The 15,905-nt window shown below is 43.3% G+C and overlaps 1 protein-coding gene across 2 annotated transcripts in view; it reads right to left on the bottom strand.

Moving 5' to 3' along the window:
* Positions 1 to 679, bottom strand: part of epoa (erythropoietin a) — a 61,822-nt gene extending 61,143 nt beyond the window's left edge. For both annotated transcript variants that reach the window (XM_048524013.2, XM_048524015.2), the window contains exon 1: positions 215 to 679. In XM_048524013.2, coding sequence (XP_048379970.1) covers positions 215 to 293 — 79 coding nt within the window. In that variant the 5' untranslated portion in view covers positions 294 to 679. The remainder of the gene's footprint in view (positions 1 to 214) is intronic.
* Between the last annotated feature and the right edge of the window lie 15,226 nt (positions 680 to 15,905).

The following is a 15,905-nucleotide window of genomic DNA, read 5'->3' as shown; positions in this document are numbered from 1 at the left end:
AACCACAGACTGACGGAGCTTACAATAAATATGGGCAAGAGAAGGGAGTGTGTGTCTGAGAGATAGTGGGTGGGTGTGTGTGTGAAAATTGAGTGAAAGAGATTGAGTGAGAGTATGTGAGTGACTATAAATGATTGGGAGTGTGCGTGTGAATGAGAGAGTGAGTTTAAGAAAGACTAACTCTCCAAGAAACACTTCACTCCGAACCGCTTACCTGATATCCCCATATCCAAAACTTCATAGTCCTCTGCGATTACATTTCTTGAGCTGCCATGCGCGAATCTGTTTCCCATTGGAGGATCAGAAATTACTGCAAACCGTTTATCTCACAGTTTTAACTCAAAATTGTGCTTTCTTGAGAAGATGCTGGGGGGTTAGTTTGTCTGGAACTCTCCCGCCTTCTAGTCCAGAGATACACATAGACGGTCTCCGGAGATGCAGGTTAAAGAAACGATGGGACAGTTTCAAGGACTCCCGGAGGGTTGTTTCTGTTCTGATTGCTGTCTCTGCCTGTCCAGAGCAAACTGCACGAGGAGCAGGACCTATGCGCAGCCTCTTCTGTCTCTCTTTTTCTGGAGTTCCTGAGAGTCGCGGGGTGTGGGTGAATTTAAAGCGGAGACATGGAAGCCAGGATTTTCCTCGGATATCCGAGCACTGCTCTTTGAGACGCCGAACTCCCGTCCCACGCACCTCGGAGCACGATTCCAGCCAGGCCCCCGGCGCTTACTCAAAACACGTGTCTGAGGGCAGCTTAATATACAAGCTTCTGAAAGTCTTTCACTTGGGAGTGTGTGCAACAAGAGGTATTCAGAAGTATTCAACCTATACTCCCAGCCCCACACACAACATAACTTACAAAATTGTGCGTTCAATTCTCCATCTATAATTACAGATTTATTTGACATGATACTGATTTTTAAAAAAGAAACTTTCACGCGAGAGATCAGAGATAATGGGAACTGCAGATGCTGGAGAATCCGTGATAATAAAGTGTGGAGCTGGATGAACACAGCAGGCCAAGCAGCATCTCAGGAGCACAAAAGCTGACATTTCGGGCCTAGACCCTTCTTCAGAAATCGCAGGCAAGGCCATTATTCCCCCATTCCTAACAACTCTGCAGAAGGTTGGTGCTGAGCTGCCTTCTCTAATTGCCTCTCAAGGTGGTGGTGGTGAGCTGCCTTTTTGAAATGCTGGAGTCCCTAGGGATATAACAAGGTGTTAGAGCTGGGTGAACATTACAGGCCAAGCAGCATCAGAGGAGCAGGAAGGCTGACGTTTTGGGCTTATACCCTTGACCCAGAGTGGCATTAGGAAGGAAAGTTCAACTATTGAAGCCATCAACCCTGAAGGAATGGCAGCATAATTCATAAGAAAAAGAAGCAGGAGTTGGCCATGTGGCTGCTTGAGCCTTCTCTGCCATTCAATAAGATCATGGCTGATCTTTTCATGGACTTAGCTCCACTTACCCTCCTGCTCACTTTAATTCTTAATCTCTTTTCTGTCCAAAAATCTATCTCTGCCTTAAAAAACATTCACAAGGTAGCCTCAAATGCTTTACTGGAATCCCACAGATTCACAACCCTTTGGGTGAAGAAGTTCTTCCTCAACTCAGTCCTAAATCTGCTCCCCACATATTCTCGGAGGCTGTGCCCCCCCCCACCCCCCCCAGTTCTAGTTTCACTTGCCAGTGGAAGCAATCTCCCTGCTTGTATCTTATCTATTCCATTCATAATTTTATATGTTTCTATAAGATCACCCCTTAGTCTTCTAAATTCCAACAAGTATAGTCCCAGTCTACTCAAATCTCTTCTCATAAGCTAACCCTCTCAATCCCAGAATCAACCTAAACCTCCTTTGTACCCCCTTCAGAGACAGTCCATCCTTTCTGAAGTAAGGAGACCAGAATTGTACACAGTACTCCAGGTTTAGCCTTGCCAACACCCTGTACAGCCGCAGCATAACCTCCCTGTTTTTAAAACACTGGCCCTCTAGCAATGAAGGACAATATTCCATTTGCCTTTTTAATTACCTTCTGCAGCTGTAGCTTTGTGATTCATGCACAAGGACAGCCAGGTCCCTCTGCACAGTAGCGTGCTGCAAGTTTTCACCATTTATATAATCATCCATTTTGCTGTTATTCCTACCAAAATGGATATCCTCAAATTTGCCAACATTGAACTCCATCGGCCAGACCCTTGCCCATTCACTTACTAGGATGAAGTGTGCCATGGAGGGGAACGCGCAGATTGTGGTGGTCCCATGCAACAGCTACCTTTGTTCTTCTAGGTGGTAGAGATTGTTGGTTTGGAACGTTGTACATTCTCATTGTTCTACACTATTTGCAACTTATGTGGTGGAGAAAAGTACATTTTAACATGTAATATGGCTCACATGATGTTTCCTTGTTACACCTAACTAGACTGTTATGGTCTGGATAACTTGAGACTTTTCAGAGTCTTGGTTACAAGGGCTTTCCAGTTTCTACCCATTTTAATTCCCCCTCCCACTTCCCTGACGACATAGAACATAGAACAGTACAGCACAGAACAGGCCCTTCAGCCCACAATGTTGTGCCGACCATTGATCTTCATGTATGCACCCTCAAATTTCTGTGACCATATACATGTCCAGCAGTCTCTTAAATGACCCCAATGACCTTGCTTCCACAACTGCTGCTGGCAACGCATTCCATGCTCTCACAACTCTCTGCGTAAAGAACCTGCCTCTGACATCCCCTCTATACTTTCCACCAACCAGCTTAAAACTATGACCCCTCGTGCTAGACATGTCCATCCTTGGCCTCCTCCACCATCAGAGTGAGGCCAAACGTAAACTGGAGGAACAACACCTGATATTTTGTCTTGGAAGCTTACAGCCCAAAGGCTTTAACATTGACTTCAGCTTCAAAATCCCTCTCCCCTGAGCCCTATTCGATCTCCATCCCTACCACTCCTGACTTGACCAAACTTATCCATCTTCCTACTCACCTATCCCCTCCACCTTTCCCACAAACCAATCATGATAACCCTCTACCTGCATCCATCTATCACCAACTCTCCTACCTTTCTCTCATCCACACCCTCTATTTATTTCTGGGCTGCCCTCCCCCTCCCCAGTCCTGACAAAGGGTTTCAGCCCAAAATGTTGACTTACCTGCACGTCAGATGCTGCCTGACTTGCTGTGCTTGTTCCAGCCTCACATTTATAGATGCTGGCTTCCAGTATCTGCAGTCCTTATTGTCTGACAATCTTACTGACTGGCAGGGGAACGGGTTTGGGGACTAAATATGCTTTTGTGTGAATCATCTTCTCTTGAAAATATACCATCATCCCTTCATTATCACTGGGTCAAATTCTTGGGACTGACTCCCTAACAGCAACAGCACCAAGCCACAAACTGCAGTGGTTCAGACCGTTAGCTCACCACCACTCTTTAGGGATGGCAATACGGGTTGGCGATATTCACTGATTCCTGTGTCCTGTGAAAGGATAAAAAAACTGATTAGTTCCTTTTCCTTTTAAAATTCCGTGACAAATAAACAAGCAAGGACTCAAAATAAGGCTTGTAATGAAAATAAAAGATATATTTCACAGGAACATAATCAATCCTAGCAATAACATTGTTGATTATAATTTTTGTCAGCTTTGTTTGAGCTGAGGGAAGTTGGAAGTATAATGATAATGTCGCTTGCTCAGGAACCCAAGCCTAATTCTCTGGGGATACGGGTTCAAATCCTGCTGTGACAGCTATTGCAATTTCAATTCAATTAACAAATGTGGAATTGAAAGCTAGTTTGTAAAATTAAGCACTTTAAGGAAGGAAGTCGTACAGTGCAGAAGGGACTTTTAGCCTATTGATTCTGCACTGACATATCAACATTAATCCACATTTCCGCATTTGACCCATTGCCTTGAATGTTGTGACATTTCATGTGCATTTTTTAAAGGTTGTGAGCAACGTTCCCTCGAATTTTCTTGTCAGCTCCATGTGCTCATGCTGATTGCTGTCATGGAACTTTGGAATGGCTGCACTCTTACACAGCATAGAGGGAATGATAGCTGTGGGTTTTCCCACCACAAATCCCCTCGCAGGCAGTGCATTCCAGATTCCCACCACCCTCGGCCAGAAAACAAATCCTCAAATCGCCTCTAAACCTCCTGCCCTTCACCTTAAAATGATGTGTCCTGATTATTGACCCTTCAACTAAGTGGAGCAGCTGCTTCCTATCCACTCTGTCCATGCCCCATTCTTATCTCATACACCTCAAATCAATTGAGGATGCTCCTAAACTCTAAAGAAAACAACCCAAGCTTACATAGCCTCTCTTCACAGCTAAACTGCTCTAACCCAGGCTACATCCTGATGAATCTGTTCTGCATCCTCTCTAGAGCAATCACACTCATTCCCATTGTGTGATGACCAGAACTGTCACAGTTCTCCATCTGCGGCTGAAGCAAACTAAAATCCAATAAAATAAAATCCAATCCAATCCTTGCTCTTATAATACGTACCACCAGCGACCCGAATGCCTTTCTAACTGCTGCATTACTGTGTCCTGTGACCAAACTCCTGAAGATCCCTCTCTTCCTCTGAGTTTCCTAGTGTCCCATCATTTGTTATGCACTCCCTCGTCTTGTTACTTCTTCCAAAGGGCATTACCTCAAACTTTTCAGGGTTAAATTCCATCTCCCCATCTGACCAACCTATGTACATCTTCCAATAACCTCAGACCTTCTTGCTCACTATTAACCACCCAGCCAATCTTCGTGTCATTTGTAAACTTATCATCTCGCACCACATTGTCATCTGTATCATTTATATACATCACAAACAATAATAGATGCATCATTGATCCCTGTTCCCAGTTTCCAGTTACACAAGCAGCCTTCTGACCACCACTCTTTGTCTCCTATGACTAAGCTAATTTTGGATCTATCTTGCCACTTTATCCCAGTTCTCACGTACCTTTACATTCTCTATCAGTCTCCCATATGGGACTTTGTCAAAAGCTTTGCTGAAATCCATGTAAACTACCTTGACTCACCACCCTCATCAACACCCTGATTACCTTCTTGAAAAATTCAAGCAAATGTTTTAGGCATGACCTCCTTCTGACAAAGCCATACCGACTATCATTGATAAAACCTCACCTCTCCAAGTGGAGATAAATTGTCTCCATCAGAATTTTCTGCAGTTGTTTCCAACTGCTGATGTGAAACTCATTGGTTGGTAATTCCCTGGTTTATCTCAACCACCCTCCTTGAAAAGTGGAATCATATTTGCTCCTGTTCTCTGACACCTGTGGACAGAGGAATTAAACATTTGGTTCCGAGCCCTGTAATTTAATCTGTTGCCTCCCACAGCAGCCTGGAATACAAATCATCCAGACCTGGGGCGTGCTTGTCCACTTTTAAGCCTTCAATAGCTCCTTACTCCCTATGTCCATTTTTTCAAGAGCATCACAAATCTCTCCCCAGGTTTTGCATCTACATCCCTTCCCTGAGTGAAGACAATTATGAAGCACTCATTTAAAACCCTCCCAATGTCCCCTGGTTCCAAACTCAGATTGTCCCTAATTAGGACCCTGCCTTTTCACTGGTTATCCTGTTTCACATGATGTAGATCATAGAATCCCTACAGTGTGGAAGCAGGCCATTCAGCCCATCGAGTCCACTTCAACCCTCCAAAGATCATCCCACCCAGACCCACTCTAGCCTTCTAAATCTGCAATTCCCATGGTTGATCAAACTTGCCTGCACATCCCCTGGACATTATGGGGCAATTTAGCATGGCCAATCCACCTGACCTGCCTAACCGTCTTTGGCCTGGGGTGCGAAGACAGAGTATGCAGAGGAAACCTACCGGGAGAATGTGCAAACTCTGCATGGACAGTTGCTAAAGGATGGAATTGAACATAGGTCACTGGTGGGCTGAGAGGCAGCAGTGCTAATTACTGGGCCACTGTGCTGTCTGGTGTATATTCTATACTTGTAGCATATTCTGGGAGGCTCCCTAATTTTACCCACCAGTGTTTTTTCATGCCTCCTCTTTGGTATCCTAGTTGCTTTCCTAAGTTCCCCCTACAATTTCTATACACCATGAGGACCTCCAGTGATTTGCTCCCTTTGCACCTGCTCAAAGCCTCTCTTTTCCTTCTTATTAAGTCCTGAATATTCTTAGATGTCTGCCATCTTTATCTGATCTGGCCAATGTGTGATTCCAGATGCACAGCAATTCAGTTGACTCTTAAGAAACTACCCTCTGAAATTGCCCAGCAAGCCAGTTAGTTCAAGGGCACTTAGGGATGGACAACAAATGCTGTCAAGTCTGGTCAGCCATGCCGACATCCCATGCAAGAGTAAAGATGATAAATATATATTTCCAACGCCCCCACACACCCACACCTTCGGAAGCTTCAGCCTCTGATAGCCTAGGCTTGTCATTGAAATCTTCGTCCAAGCTATCACAATGTTGGCTGAGGGAGGTAGAGACTTGATTCCCCAACCATGTGTACTCAAAGCAACATCTATTGACTCTGTGTTGCGATTGACAAACTACATCACTGGGCACTGGCTGGAAAGAGGCTGTGGTGGGACAAATTTGGTCAGTGCACCGCTGGTGTGTTCGATCTGATTTGTGACAGGCAGAAAAATGCAAGCGTGTATGACGCAGATCTCAGCTTTCTAAGTATAGGGGTGTTATCACCAGAGTGTGACAAGGGAAGAGAGATGAGAAAGTGTTGCAGGAAGTGAGGACAGCATGTCGCAGGAGTGTGAAGGCAGTGTCAAGCACCCTCATGAAATAGTGGCCACAAAATAATTGGGCTCAAACTACCAGTTAAAGAATAGTGTGCATTCATATTGTGCCTTGTTTGACTGTATAATGCTGCAAAGCGGTTTTTATCTCATGAAGTACGTTTGATGTTTAGTACACTGTTGCAACGTTTGACTCATTGCCAGCTGTACTGTTACCTCTGAGTTAAGTGGGTCAGATCCCACACCAGGGACTCAAGTTCTATGCTAAAACTCCAGAGTAGTACACAGAAAGTGCCATCCTTCCAGTGGGCTGTTAAATGAAAGCCCCTGTCTGCTTTCTCATTCAGATGTAAAAGATGTTATTCTGGTGCTGTCTGGTGGGCAATATGTATCCCGTAATCAATAACACCAGAACAGATTATGAACCTTCATCACTTTGTTGAGGTTGTTTCTGCTTGTGGGAGAGTTTAGGACCAACAGGTATAATCTCATAGTGAGGGATCACCCATTTCAGACAGAGATGAAGAGGAACTCCTTCTTTCAGAGGTGGTGAATCTATGGAAATCATTACAGTAGAGGACTGAGATAGACTTTCAATCAGCTAGAAAAGCAAGGTTATAGGGAAGCATTCAGGGTAGTGGTGTTGAGCATTATCAGATCAACCATGAGCTCATTGAATACTAGAACAGAGTCATTTGACTTCCCTGCTCATTTAAAATAAAGTGACATCTTCTTCAACATTTTCCACAAAGAAATCAGTAACCTGGAGTTACTGCTACAGAGAAGAAGGCTGATTGATCCATTGTGATTGTGTTATTCTTCTTCAAGTAGTCCCTTAAAGTGAGTAGAAAGTTTGCCATGGAGAACTTACCCCACTCCATTTCCCTTCAGCATCAGTCTGTTTGCAAAGGCTTTAATTTCCTTTAGCATGAGAAAATCACTGTGCTGCAACTACCTCATGGTTTTGGCTGACCAGGTCTCTCTAACTTTTAATTCCTGCACTGGATATATCAGGAGGACTTCCAGGTGACATCACGAACACATCTTCCTTGTCTATCAAGTACTAGAGAGGGACATGAACCCACAGCATCTGCCACAGAAGGAGACAAGGCCTGTGATGGGACTCTAGGAGCGGTGTTCGTGTTTGAGGCAGTGCTACTGCGCACAAGTCAGGAGGTGGGCTGTAGACTTAGCCCAGGAGCATCACGGTAATTTCCCACAATATGTGGAGCCTGGTTCACTGACCACTACACCACCAGACCTCCCAACAGAGCACTCCAATTAGTCCCATTGCCTAGCTCCTTGGCCTGAAAGTATGGAAAACATTTTTCTTAAGGACTTATCCAGCTACCCTTTTGAAAATTCCAACTGAGTCTGCTTCCACTGGCCTTTCAGGCAGCACTCACTGAATTAAAGAAAGTTTCATTTCTGTTTGGGATTTTTGTTGATTATATTAAACATGTGTCTTATGATTGTCCAGTCAGTGGGAACAGTTTCTCTCTATATAAAGGTTCTTGATAGCCCTCTTTCCTTTGTTTCCTGTCAAACAGCAACCACGGGTGTTGTTAATCACACAACAATGATATGGTAGCAGGCTAGAATCAAAATAAATGGTTGTTACCATATTAATTGAATCACAGGGATGATAATTCTTCATCAGATTGTCTTATCTGAACCAGTTGCTTCAACATTATTTTCATTGTTGCAGAATGTTCTCCTGACTGATCAACAATAACAGCACTTTGCAGCTGTACAGCAGCTTTGATGTTGTTAAAAAAAATCTCTAAGGCTCTTCATTGAGTGGTGTAAAGCAAAATCTGCTGCTGATGCGAGGGACAGGTGACAGAAGCTTGATCAAAGAGTTTGGCTTGTTGGAATGAAGTGGAGGAGTGAAAGAGAGGTTTAGAGAATTAATTCCAGAATTTAGGACCTAGGCTACTGAAGGCACGGCTTGTAGATAAAAACTGCCATCCCTAGTCGATGCTGACCAGCTTACACTTCACCAGCTCCCAACTAAGCAATGCCTCATTTTAAAAATTCTGTTTGGTGTTTACAAGTCCCATCCTTCCCTGCTGGAATAGCTGGACTCTGGCTTCTGGTTCTGATTGCCTTCTAAAGTTGCAATGCTTAAGTTATCTCCCTTAACCTAACAGGGAGGGAAGGCAATGACTTGCAGTATTCTCACTAAACTATTAATCTAGACAATCAGGTAATGTCTGGGAACCTGGTTTCAAGCCAAGGCAAATGCTGAGATTTGAATTCAATGAAAACTTGGAATTAAGAGTGTAATGATGTCCAGAAAGCTGTTGCCAGATTATCAGGGAGAAAACCCATCTGATTCACTAATGCCCCTTAGGGAATGAAACTGCTGTTGTTACCTGGTCTGACTTACATTTGACTCTAGATCCACAGCATCTGGTTGATTCTTGACTGCCCACTGGACATTTAGGGATGGGCAATAAATGCTGGCCTAGCCAACTGTACCAATATCCCATGGATAAATTAAAAGAAGTGAGTATGGATATTGTGATATTGAAGAGTATGGCCGAAGGGTCTGTTTCTGTGAATAATGACTATATGACTATGACAACTAACTGTTATGTATGGACATTACATTTCTGAGGCACATATGTGTCTGATATTAAACAATGAGATTAGCCTGTCATGCTTCAAGTGACCAGAGATAAGATGGAGTTTGATACCTTCAGGTCATGACTAGCCCTTTGCGCATTCCCAATTTTAATTGACCCAGGATTTGTGGCTGTGACCTTTTTATGGCTCAGTGTCAAATGTTGATTTTTTTTGCCAGTTCTGTATTGTGTTTTGGGATGTTTCAAATTCAGCTGGTTGCCATAGATACATATCATAATGTGATTTCTTACATCAGATGATGTGTCGGTTCCAATTCTTTACTGTTGTGCCTGAAATATCAGTTTTCCTGTCATGATGACAAGTTCCTTACATCTCCCCTCAACTTCAGCTGAACAGTTAGAAATATAAACCTATTTAATGATACTTTGAAAGTCAAGGTGACTGGCTGTGGTCTCTTAAAAGTTCATTCTGCTTGTGTTGGGGCTGAGTGGAGGGCTGGGTGAGTATGGAGGGGGAAGAACAGAGACAAGAGTGAGTGGGTGTCTGTGGAAGGGAACATTGCCAGGAGTCCCCACAGCAGCCACAAATACTCAGCATTCCACAGTCGCCTTAATGTCAGGCGTCTGTCAACAAAACACGGCGCCTGTGATTGTCAAATCTAGATAGCTCAGCTCACCCAGAGGTTAAAGGTTAATCCCATTAGAGTTTTGTTTGCTTAGTGATACTGAAAGCAGATGAGCGTGTGCTGTGGTAAGTCTGTGCACCCACTGGTCACTATACTACTGATAAGCCTCCCAAAATCTGTTTGCAGGTGGTTAACTTCCTGAACACTAAAGTTTTATAAGGATTGACGATTTCATTTAGTTGTGTCATTGTCCTTAAAACCCCAAACCATCACTGGTGTCTTTTCTATTTTCTGTCTCCTCTACTGAAGATACTGATTTATCTGCAGTTCAACTCCAAAGGCATCTCAATATAGCATCAAGATCTTCAGGCGTAATCTGAGAAAACAAGTGTTGACAGATTTATAAATGGAGAGTTATTGTAAGTTTTATGCTACTTACAAAAAAACTTAGTTTGGAAATCAAAAAGACTCAATCCTTGTGGGAATATTAACTCTAAATGTAAACCACCATAAGCCGAACCATCATTCTAACCTTAAACTCAATTCTAACTCTAAACTTAAACCATCTTCAATCTAACTGTGAGTCTAAACTGTTCTACGTTTGAACCAACCTTTGAATTTAAATACCAAGTTCTAAATCTGAATTGAACCCTAATCACAGCAAAGAAGGTGGGGATTAAATTGAACCAGTCAGAGAAAAAGCAAAAAGTTTAACGTCATGCCTGAAATACATTGAGGTGGGGATACAGGGGGATAAAACTAAGCGCTTTGCTGAGTACAGAACACTCAGCATCAGAGAGTGGAAGGTCAGAAGGAATTGTGAATGCTCGACAGAAGATGGGGTTAGAAGCGGGGATGGAGTCAGAGGAAAAGGGAGGAGAGGAAGGTTCCAGAGGGGCATCAGTATCTCTGAGTGGTTGTATCTTGTGTTCCTTAATGCCTGAAAAGAAAAGAAAATGTTTCTCGTTGGAAGGTCAAATGAGGATGAAGTAGAGCTGGAGGTGTGCAGGGCAGTTCTGAGCCAGCATAAGGCGGCACTAATGGAGAGAGTGGTCGAGAGCTGATGCACAGACTTTTCTCAGATTGTGGACTCTTCACTGCTCTCCGAAATGGCCCACCAAGCACTTAATTTCGAGCGACTGGGGATGAGCAACAAATTCCTGCTTTATCAGCAATGCCCATGAAGGAACGAAGGAGACCTGCTGAGCATTTTCTGTTTGGAATTCAGATTTCCAGCATCAGTCAAGCATTCTGCTTTTCAACAGTCTGGCTGGATGTAGACAACACACTGTCCTTTCGTTTTGACACAACCTATATACTGTAGCCCAGAACACTGAGGAACAGAATTCTGGAGTTTAACCTGCCAAACTGAGTGCAATCCCATCTGCGGCACAGGAGGTGGTGAACCTCCCAGTGGCACACCCATTTGAATGAACCCTTATTACCCTTACCGTTGATTTGGAAAAGTTGCCCAGTTGTACAGAACTATTCAAGAACAAGGCAAATATCAGGGATGGGCAATAAACAAGAACCTTGCCAGTGATATTCACATCTCAAGAATGAATAAACAATAAAGAAATGCCTGCATTTGCCAAAAGATATTTTTAGTAGCATTCAGATTTTTTTCCAGCATAGCTCAGTAAACAACGTTATTTTGGAAACTCCCAATCAACAACTTGAATTTACATAGCTTCTTCAGTTAGTTCAATGTCTTAGGTGATTCTCAAGAATCTACTCAGCCTTAAACTTGGCATCATGTTTGCGGATGCGAGAACAGGTGATGAAAAACATTGTCAAAGAAGTCAGTTTGAGAGAAATTTTTAAGGAGCAGAGAGAGAGAGAGAGAGAAGTTTCAAGAGGGAATTCCAGAGATTGGGACACTGGCAGCAGAAGGCACAGCTGCCAATGGAAATCAGAGATTCTCATGATGCTGGAATTGATGGAAATTCCGATGTCTCTGGTTATGATTGTTGTGTGTGTAACAGAATGTTATGCTGACAATTGCCTGGAAACCTGCATGTTTTCCACATGGTGTTGGCTGGCCTCTGTGCAGAAAAATGCGCCCGTGGTTACGGAGATATTACAAGCATCTGTTTGGCACTGTGTGGTTTCCACTAATAACTTGTTGCTTACCATTATAAGGTTCCTTGATTCTGCTGCTTGGAAGTTTTGTCTCTGTCATCTTTCAGATAATACATTAAGCTGGTGTTCCAATGATTTACATAGGTGAATGTAAAAGATGCAAAGGCTCCATGTTGAAGAGGGGAGTTCTCCTCAGTGGCTTGAAGCCAATAGAGTCATAGAGTCATACAGCATAGAAATAGATCCTTCAGTCCGACTAGTCCATGCCAAACATAGTCGCAAACTATGCTAGTCCCACCTGCCTGCTCCTGGCCCATATTTATCCAAACCTTTCCTATTTGTGTACTTACCTAAATGTTGTTTAAATATTGTAATTGTACCCACATCTACCACTTCCTCAGGAAGTTCCTTCCACATGCGAACCATCCTCTGTGTAAAAAATTTTCCCCTCTCTCCTCTTACCTTAACCAGGTGCCCCTTAGTCTTGAAAATAGCCCATCCTAGGGAACATTAACCCAACCTGTGTCCCTCATTATTTTTATAAACTCCTAATAGGTTGCCTGTCAAACTCTTACACTCCAGTGAAAATAGTCCCAGCCTATCCAGCCTTTCTTTATAACCCCAATCTTCCATACCTGGCAACATCCAAAATCTCTTATGAACCCTCTCCAGCTTAATATTATCCTTCTTATAACTGGGCATTATAGTAACACAGTACTTCAGAAGAGACCTCACCAATGTCCTGTACAACCTCAACATGACTTCCCAGCTCCTATAATCAAAAGAATGAGCAATGAAGGCAAATGTGCTAAATTCCTTTCTCGCTGCCCATCATATGTGATGCAAGCTTCAGAGAATTATGCACCTACCTGTCCCATAATCAACATCGCAAAAATAGAGATGACCGGACGGATTATCATATTGCCACATGAAGGGGGTGGCTGTGCAAGATTTGGCTTTTGCATTTCCAGTATGACAGTAATAAAATCAAAATAAATAGGAGAGGGTATCAGCAATTTAGCTCTTTGAGCCTGTGAGATCATGGCTGATCCTTTGTTTCAGCACCATTTCCCATCCTATCGCCATATCTCTTGATGTCTTTATCGATCTTTCTCTGGAACATACTCAACGACAGTTTCACAGGCCTCTGGAGAATAGAATTCCAAACATTCACCACTCTCTGAGTGAAGAAATTCCTCCCTACCTCACTCTGAAATGACCTGCCCCATTTTTGAAACTTTACGTGTCGGCTAGAGCCCTCAACCCCTACAGTCAGAGGAAACATTCTTCTGGCATCTAGCCTGCTAATCCCTGCAAGAATTTTGTTTGTTCGAATTAGATCACCTCTCAATCTTCTAGACTCCAGAAAATACAGGTGCAGTCTCCTCAATCTCCCTACAAGCCCACAACCAAGGGGACTTAGTTTGGTGAACCTTTGTTATACTTATTAATTCAAAAATGTTCATAAATTGTCTATAAGCTAAAAAAAATACAACAGAGGTCCATACAGGCTTTGCAGAAAATTGTGAAATTTTGACATACCTCGTTATAGCTTCAATCCAGTTGCAACAGTAGAGCATTTTCTAATCATTTAAGGAAACTACACCCTCATTAAGGCGATCTTGAAACTTAACAGACCCCTGTTATATTTTGGCAGAAAAACCCCAGACAGTGGTCTTTCCCCACTGTGCCTTTGCAGCAGCTGCCCCAAGCTTTAGTCTGACGCTTAGTACATAGCCCTGGACCTTCAAATGTGCCTGTCTGCAAGACCTGGTCAAGGTCATAACATTGCAGTGGAAGACCAGTAGATTTCGGGCAGACCAAAGAGTGTATTTGATGGTGTTCCAGGTGCAGTTGATACTTGTCTTGTTGTATGTCCTGGGGAATAGCCCCTAATGGCAAGTATAGCTTTCTGTAGTTAAGGATACCAAAACTGCACCCAGTGATCCTAATGTAGACTCACGAGGGCCCTATACAATTGTAGTTGACTACACTTCAAAAGTATTCCCTGAGCTGCAAAGTACTAGAAGTAGTGAATCTCCCTCTGAACAGACTACACTTTTTTCTCCTAGATTCAACCCTGATTTTGTAGCCAAGCTAGCTGACACGAGTGGTGAACGCAGTATTCGAAAAGTGGCCTAACCAATGTCCTGTACAGTCACAACATGACCTCACACCTTCTATGCTCAATGTACTGACCAATAAAGGCAAGTATACCAAATGCCTTCTTCACCATCCTGTCTACCTGGCAGTCCATTTTCAAAGAACTACGAACGTGCCATCCAAGGTCTGTTTGTTCAGCAACATTCCCCATGACCTTACCATTAAGTGTATATGTCTTGTCCAAATTTGTCTTTCCAATTGCAGCACCTCACATTTATTTAAATTAAGCTCCATCTGCCTTTCCTTAGTCCATAGCCTATTTGATCAAGATCCCGCTTTATACAAGGTAACCTTCTTCGCTGTCCCTTACACCTCTAGTTTTGGTGTCATCTGCAAACTTACTAACCACACCTCTTATATTCACATCCAAATCGTTTATAGAAATGACAAAAAGCAGTGTTCCCTGGCCAACATCTCCGTCTCAGGCTTGCTGCAGTGTTCCGTGAGAACTCAGTGTAAGCTGGAAGAACAGGACCTTATTTTCTGCCTGGGGCCCCTGCAGCCTCTAGGACTCTTTATTGAATTCAATAATTTTATGGCTTGAGCAACTTCTCCCATGTCCTTACCCCACACCCCATACACCAGACCTTGTCATTCACATGGGCTACTATTACAACTATCCTATTGTCAGCTACTCATGGTCCCCATTAGCAACTATTGGTTCCCCCAGGCTGGCCTTTACCCATTCTCTTGTATGCTCAAATGTTTTTTTGTCTCTCTGGGCTCCGTATCCAACTATCGTTTATTCCTCCCCGCACCCCATCTTCAGCATATATACCAACGTTTTTCTAGCTACAGTCAGTTTCGAAGAAGGGTCACTGGATCCAAAACGTTCACTCTGCTTTCTCTCCACAGATGTTATCAGACTTGCTGAGCTTTTCCAGCAATTTCTGTTTTTGCTTATGTATTTCACTTGACACCCTGCTCCAGAGTAATGTTTGGAACTCGACTCCAGTGATTTGTTGCATGTTTGAACTATGTAGAGATTAAAAGAATAACAGTCAAATGCAAAGATGTTATGTTTACGACCTCTGCCGATAGCGAAACCTGACGCCACACTGCTTTGTCTATAAATAATAATGAATAGAATGTTGAATGAGAGTCCTGGGGTCATGAGGTAGTATTAGGTCAAATTCAGTATAGCTGGTGCCGGTCTCACTGCTACAACCACCCAGTGAGACGCCAGATCACTGATGTAAACTTTCCAGACAGTCCTTTGTCTCAAAATCATCAAAGATTCAACAAGGCAATCTGCCAGTTCAACCCAGGGTCATCAAGTGTAATCATTCCTGGAGGAGGACACACTTCTGGCAGAGCTAGTAGGCTCAGGGGGAACATCTCAATCCTGAGGCACACACTTTCGAGGGCTCCTGCCTTTGTTATTTATATGCAGTGTTCCAAGAAAGGAAACCTAGGTGGACTCTTTGTGAAAATGTGGGCTTCCAGCCAAAGGCAGCCTCCTACGTGCTGCAGAACATGTTGAACTGCCAGAGTCACCACATGCACAGTAATCAGTCAACCCATGTGTACTCGTTTGCAGGACCTGTCCAATCAGATAAGGCTTGAAATTGTCAGAGATGCGACAAAGGAATCATATAGAGAGCCTCAGTAAATAGCAGGCGCTGTATCCATGTCACTGACACTGAATCCAAAGCTGGCAAGTCTGCAGTAAACATTTTCATGGATA

The sequence above is a fragment of the Stegostoma tigrinum genome, chromosome 45 (genome assembly GCF_030684315.1).
Source record: "Stegostoma tigrinum isolate sSteTig4 chromosome 45, sSteTig4.hap1, whole genome shotgun sequence".
In the NCBI taxonomy this organism is placed as follows: Eukaryota; Metazoa; Chordata; class Chondrichthyes; order Orectolobiformes; family Stegostomatidae; genus Stegostoma; species Stegostoma tigrinum.
This window is presented reverse-complemented; position numbering and strand designations above follow the sequence as displayed.